This window comes from Octopus bimaculoides, chromosome 16 (assembly GCF_001194135.2).
Source record: "Octopus bimaculoides isolate UCB-OBI-ISO-001 chromosome 16, ASM119413v2, whole genome shotgun sequence".
NCBI classification, from domain to species: Eukaryota; Metazoa; Mollusca; class Cephalopoda; order Octopoda; family Octopodidae; genus Octopus; species Octopus bimaculoides.
Window position 1 is genome coordinate 6,195,637 of NC_068996.1, and position 7,683 is coordinate 6,203,319.

Sequence of the window (7,683 nt, forward strand, 5' to 3'; positions counted from 1 at the left end):
TATATATATGTATGTATGTATATATATATATGTATATCTACATTATATATATATATATATATATATATATATATGTAGATATATAGATATACACACATACACACACTCATATACATATATACATATTAGTCTAGCAGAGCTGTAGAATTTTATAACTGTGTTTACATACCATATCTGTATAAATAATAATTCTGAATGAAGAGATCCAGGCAAGCATATATCTCATTAAAATACGTTATAAGCCATCCATACTTGTCTGGAAATTGCTCCGCAAAAACCTACAAAATTGAAAGTTCAATGTTAAATAGAGATCTTGAAATATCCAAAATTTCCAGTTTTTTCCTCACCTTTTTTTCACTCACATTAAACTAAATAGTATTTTCATAAAAATTATAATTATTATTATATTATAACAATTTATCAAGGTGGCAAACTGGCAAACTCATTAATCACTCCAGGCAAAATATTTAGTGGTATCGCATATATCTTAACGTTCTAAGTTCAAATTCTACTAAGGTTGACTTCGCCTTTCATCTTCTTGGGAGGTTGATAAAATAAGCACCAGTTGAGCATTAGCGCTGATGTAACTGATTTATACCCTCCCCAAAATTGCAGGCCTTGTACCAAAATTTGAAACCCTTATTCTAACAATTTATAATAAGTACATTGGCAGAATCATTAGAGTGTTGGACAAAATGACTTGCTGTTATTAGTTATAGCCTTTGTATTCTGTGTTAAAATCTAGCCCAAATTATGCTTACTTTTCATTCTACTGGGGTTGATAAAATAAGCGATGGCAGGGGGGAGGGGAGGACAAACACAGACACACAAACATATACACACATACATATATATATATATATATATCACTAATTGCATAATATTTTTATTTGTGCTGTTAAATGTTTTAATTCTTTCTGTTTCCCTCGCATACTGTTTTTCTCTGTTATATTGGTGCGCTACGGTGGATTAATTTAAGACTTAGCTCTTATTTCTAGCAGGTAGATGCTTATTAAGCATCATTACGCTTCATGCAAATTTATAATTCATAGCTGTTTGAAGCTATTATAACTGCGTTCCACCCATGCCACTACTGGTGATATCATCAAATTTTGAATTTATCCACAGATGATATGAACAGTAGTGACATCTAACTTCAAATCTCAGTGTTTGAATGTTCATTTATATATATATATATACAATGGGCTTCTTTCAGTTTCTGTTTACCAAATCCACTCACAAGGCTTTGCTCAGTCCAAGGCTATAGTAGAAGACACTTGCCCAAGATGCCATGCAGTAGGAGTGAACCCGAAACCATGTGGTTGGTAAGCAAGCTACTTACCACACAGCCACTCCTGTGCCTATGTATAAGGAACTCTTTTTTACCAAAAATTAAGTTAAAAAATATGGGAGTTTCTTATAGATGGATAGTATTATAATCCCTTACAAAACCTTTTTTCCAAATTTTAAGCCCCAGAAATTAGGGGGTTCCTTATACACGTTAAAATATGGAACTTTATTTTATCGATCTGTGAACAATAAAAAGCAAAGTTGAGTAAGGTAGGATTTGAACCAAGAATATAAAGAGTTGTAGGTACAGGAATGTGTGTGTGTAAATAAATGTGTCTTTGCACCCATGTCCTGCAACTTAGCAGTTTGGAAGTTAAAGAATGATAAAGTAGCAAACAGAAATAAATACTAGGTCTGATATGATTAACTAAATTCTTGAAGGTCAGGCTCCTCCAATGACTAAACTAAGATTATACATCTAAACACTACAATGAATTTTGACTGTCAATCAACCGATTCTATCAATCCATTGTCAGAATTAAATTGAATTGGAAAATCTTCTCTAGCAAGAATGCCAATCAGTCATGCACAAGCAACATTCCCAGACAATCTGATACTTATTCTTGACAATTAGGTGGCCCGAGGCTCAGAGGTAATATTCTCAGACAATTTGATACTGTTTCCTAGGTAACATTCACATACTGTTTCATATAATTTAATAGCTTTTCCTGAAAGTTAAGTTAGCTGAGGCTCAGAGCTATCATTCTCTAACAATTTGATACCTATTCCCGACAGTCACGTGAGCTGAGGCCTAGAGGTAACATTCTCAGACAATTTAATAGTTTTTCCTCTTAGTTAAATATCTGAAGCTCAGCAGCAATTTTCCCTGACAGTTTGATACCTATTCTTGAGAGTTAAATCAACTGAAAACCCCTAAAGGTAAATTTCTGCTGTAAAGAGAGAGAGAAAGGTAAGAGAATACATGAGAAGGTTATGAACTCCTGATCTATTAACTGGTGCCTGATAACATTTTATTTACTTAGTTCGTTATATCACTTTTCCACCTTTAATCACCTGGTGGTGCTTTTACTCAATCAATGATCTATTGATCTGAGAGTAAAGCAGAGAGAATAAAAAGAGGAAATTAGGCAAATGAAAAAGAAAAAAATATAAATTAAAAAAAAAAGGAAGATACAATAAAAGAGTAAGGAAAAAAAACAATAAAACCATAATCAAAAGTTAAGGCTAGAAAAGCACAAAGGAAATAATTATCTTGAATATTTGGCAAGACAAACGAAGAAATAATCTCCTCTTATTTTAAGCTAAAAGGAAAAAAAAATTGTAAAAACAAAAAAAATGAGAATAAAAATACCAACAAATAAAAATTAATAAATGGAGATATTTAAAGATGAATAGTTTTGTTGCTTATTGGTATTATAAATACTTCAGAAATGGCTACCAATATTTAACACGGAACACCTCACGCAGTACTTTCTATTTTCTTACTACTTATCCAACAAGGTAGGGTTTATAAATTTTCAATGCTATTGTTGTTGTCTAAACCCAGATCCATCACACTTATGATCAAAAGCATTCTAACCATGACCATCCAGTCTTTTGCATTTTATTTGTATATTTTTGTTTACAGGCATAATGTAACAAGGTTAGCTATTATGTCCTGACTTTTTTTTTTCTCTAAGATATCTATCGTGTGATTTAACCATTTTGTTACCAAATTTCTATTAAAATACACTGTCTTTGTTTCAATTAAGTTTGAAAGTAATGAAGAATTTAGTAAAATAATGTTGTCATTATTAAGCTGGTGTTTAGAATATAAACTAGCATGAAATTCTCTGGGAAGGTCATTCTAAAATAGGGAGTTAGCATCAAAGAAATTGGGGCAGTTTCAGACAGATTGGTCACAAAATGGTTAAAAGACTGTTGACTGCTATGTTAAGTAAGCAAACTGATAGAGTAGAAGCTCTAATGTTGGTTTGTTGTTGTTGTATAGCTTATTCAGTATTGGATCATACCCTAATCCAACCATGACCACTCTGTCTTGCATCAAAGTTAATGATGTATCTCAGAGTAAATTATGAAACAGCTGTAACCTCAATGGAAATATTAAAACTTTTTGCCTCTCACATCCCTGGGTTATCTACTTATATATATACACACACACGTACATATATACATATACATATACTTATACACGCATATACATACATACATTTACATACACACATACGTTTCAGGATGGTAATTTTTTATATGTATATAAAAGCTACAGTTGGACCCTGAACCTGGCAGATGGACTGATCTATCCCACCATGAAAAGTGAACATAAAATGAAGAACAATCTGTGGAACATTCAGTCACTTCAATCCTAAAGCACTGAAGAAGATTTTCATTTAATTGAACAATCGAATCTATTTATAACAATTATCAGTTACAAAATTATATTTAATTGATAATTACATTACTTTAATTTACCTACCCCCAACTCTTTTTTCCTACAACACCGAGTCATTGGAAGCGTTTAACATTTTATTTTCTGAAAATAACTAAGAACATATCAATATGAATAACTAGAAAAAAACAAACTCATTCTTGTATGAACTCTTGTTAATTGGAGCAACAACAAAAAAAAATAAAAGAAAAAAAACAAAAAATCCCACTTAATAATAATCCAAGGAATATATTACACACCTTACTTTTACATCTATTATTTTTGTATTATTCAAATCAAGATGGTAAGCTGGCAGAATTGTTGGTGCATTGAACAAAATGCTCAGCATCATTTATTCTGGTTTTACGTTCTGAATTCAAATGTGACCAAGGTTGATTTTGCCTTTCAATTCTTGGGGGGTGGGGGATAGAATAAATACCTGTCAGGTGCTGAGGTTGATGTAATCAACTAGGCTTCACCCCTCCCACCAAAATGTCTGGACTTGGGCTCATGATAGAATTATATTCAAATCAAGAAACTCATAAAGATGAAAGGATAGCTTGCTTTTTTTCTTTTCTTTTTGGTTGATATTGTGATTTTATAAATATAAAAGGTAAGAAAAGCATTATAATTTGCTTGAAGAATGTGATACAGAAGTAGATACAGAAGTAGAATAAGAAAACAAAAAGGAAAGGAGAGAGAGCTTCTAATGTTGTTAGAAGCTTTCCTTCTTATCTTTTTGTTTGTTATTCCATCTACCTATCTATTCATCTACCTATCTATCTATCTATCTATCTATCTATCTATCTATCTATCTATATCTATCTATCCACCTACCTATCCATCCATCCACCTATCTATCTACCCATCTATTTATCCACCTACCTGTCTGTCTGCCCATTCATCCATCCATCCATCCATCTACGCATCTATCTGCTTATCTACCCATCTATCTACCTATCTACCCATCTGTCTACCTACCTACTTATGTACGTATGTACTACCTACCTACCTGTCTACCTACTTATCTACCTACATATCTATCTATCTATCTATCTATCTATCTATCTATCTATCTACACTTTTATACAGCTCTGGATTTAGATCCCTCAGTATTCTGAATCGCTGATATTAAGACAAAAATTTACAGACCATGTTTACTTTATATTTTTAAAGCCATAACAATAATAACGATGATGATGATGATAATGTTTTCTTTATCAACCGCTAAGGGTTCACAAAAACATATAATGTGGGGTTACATAAAAGTTGTGTAGAAAGTAACAAAATATAATTATAACAATGAAGGAGACTTCCTAGAGCTGCTCGTGGAGAAACCACAAAAACTACGGTCGCCCTGATCACTAGGACACATGCCTAGAATAGGTCCGTTCACTCGGACAATTCCAGCAATATTCACTCACTTTTTAGCAAAACTGTTGGGAAGCAGCACTTCCCTCCCCATCCTCACTTTCCTTTTCAAGTGAAACTTGAAAATGTCGAGGACTTGATTAAAGAGGAAAGTATCTTTCTTCCTCTTTCAATCTGGTCCATCACACAACCTCTTTCTCTAAGGCTACCAGGCAAATAAATGTATGTAAACGACGTCCGCCGCTACACAACGGGAGGGACTTCATAGAAACGACATACAGAATCCCTGATTGTCAACTGATTCAGTTTGATTGGACTTAGTAATCATAATCATAGGTTTACTTTCTAACCCATAAAGCATTATTTACATTACACATGTGAAATCCCTGAATATCCGCAAAACTCTAAGGTGTGCTATTTTATTTTCGTAAATACGAGGTGGGGTGGGAATGCTGAAAAGTTCCTGGCTTTAAGGGTGTCGCGAGAGGCCTGGTTGGCGGCTCAACGTTCCTATTTCTTTTACAGGGCTTAGAAAAACTGAAGGACCGCTGCAATAAGTGTGTAAATCTGAGAGGAGAATATGTTGAGTAAAATTATAATTCACTGATCCTCCTCTATTTTCTTTAACTTTTCAGCACCACCTCGTATACCAACCGCAAAACAATAATTAACTCCGTTTAATTAGTAATCATATATGTAAAAATATGTTTTGTAATCTGTGAATGTGACATGTTTCTACGTAGGAGTGAGGGTCGTTGTTTATGTACCTATTCGACGACTTTATCAATGTAAGCAGTTGAAATATCGAGGCTTAAACAATTAAGTACTTCTTTAGGATGCGTGTTTTTAGAAATACACTAGTGGAGTTAGTGTACACTTCAATCTGTGTTTGCATTTAAACTGAAGTTAATAAGCTTTGTGAATTAATAGGTGTCCTGGTATTTTAGACACGGCCCTTCTCAATTCCCTTTCTCCGAAATGCAACCTTTTTACATTCGTCGAGGGCTCTTAACGAACTGAACTCGCCTTCCATCAAAGCGAATAAAATTAACGGGTGTGATTTAAATACAACGTGTGTGTGTGTGTGTGTAAATTTGTATCAATAAACAGGAGATGGTGCCCATGACCTTCGAAGGCTCTCCTAAACTAGTGAGAATGTTAACAATCGAGTTCACTTTGAACATATCCAGTAGAAATTTATTACCAGTGACCAGATAGTAATCGTACCACAAAAGTTTTCGCCACTTTACAGTATGTAATACCATAACATAATAAAACGAATGATAATAGTACGTGTTCTTAATTAGGTAAATTTTCAGATTAACACCTGCACGATTTTCACTAGGGTGTCAGGGTTACGTCACTTAAAAAACAAATACAACACCGAAATATATATACATATATTCATTCAGATGTTAAAATATTAATAAATAAACAACAGTAACAGATTAAATATTCTCTACGATAGACACAAAGTAACGAATCTTTGGTCGATCAAAGAAATTGGGAAACGAACAAGGAATAAAATTGTGTCACGTCAGGATTTGAACCAGCAACCGAGATATTCTAAACTAAATATGCAATCGAAATGTAAAAATATCTTCTCATACCCAGGCCCCAAATGAACAGTTTTATTTCGTAGATTATTTATATTTACTATTTACACACACAGAAAGTCACTAATTGCATCGATACAACTTATAAAATTTGCTTGTTAACAATCTAAAAAAAACATAAAGAGAGACATAATATTTCGTTGATAATTCTTACCCGCACGGCACGTTTCACTGCTGGCTGTATTACTCTGTTTAGACTATCCTGTGCAAGGATTTCGAATATTGATGGTCTTTTATTTGACGTGGTGTCAGTTAGATGCGCAGCGTGTTCTGCCATTTTGGTAGTTTCACTTAAATATTTGCAGTTAGTTCCCTTGTTTTATTTACATGTGTAAGCTTATGATTTTCATTCATTCATTCATTCATTCATAAACAAACAGTAACCTTTTCGTTATCATCATTAGGCAGCGAGCTGGCAGAATCTTTTAACACGCCGGACAAAATGCTTTGCGACATTTCTCCCGGCTTTACGCTTTCAGTTCGAATTCCACTGAAGTCGACTTCGCCTTTTACCCTTCCAGAATCGATTAAATAAATAGGATGAGGGGGTGGGTGGGTGTTGTAAGGGTAGGGCAAAATGAGTAATTTCTGATGTCTTGTTATTTTCTCCCTATTTCCTTGAAACCATTGCAAGTACTTTTGTTTGTACTGTTGCGTCATTTTTGGGAGTCAAAATTGGACAGCATAGTTGTTGTAATTGAAGTTGAGAGATTTTGCAACATAGTCAGGTCACAGGGACTTTCTTTCAATTAATTTCTCCTCAAATTTGACCCAATTGTAATTGAGGTTGCTAACATACCTGGATAAGCTTTGGTGTTTAACAATCAGTATTCTTTTCATTGCTGAATTCCAAATCAATTTCTTCCCACATTGATGTCTAATTTGATAATGTTCAATTTCCAAAAAGAAAAAAAAAAAATGATGTCTAAACTGGGGCAAAATGAGTAATGACTAATT

General features: G+C 33.5%; 1 protein-coding gene across 1 annotated transcript in view; it reads right to left on the reverse strand.

Moving 5' to 3' along the window:
- The window catches only part of LOC106871262 (peroxisome assembly protein 12), a 21,471-nt gene extending 14,037 nt beyond the window's left edge, over positions 1-7,434 (reverse strand). The window contains exons 1-2 of the mRNA XM_014917624.2: positions 6,881-7,434; positions 170-278 (exon numbers count right to left, since the gene is read on the reverse strand). Of these exons, the coding sequence (XP_014773110.1) occupies positions 170-278; positions 6,881-7,003 (232 nt within the window). The 5' untranslated portion in view covers positions 7,004-7,434. The remainder of the gene's footprint in view (positions 1-169; positions 279-6,880) is intronic.
- Positions 7,435-7,683: the final 249 nt, after the last annotated feature.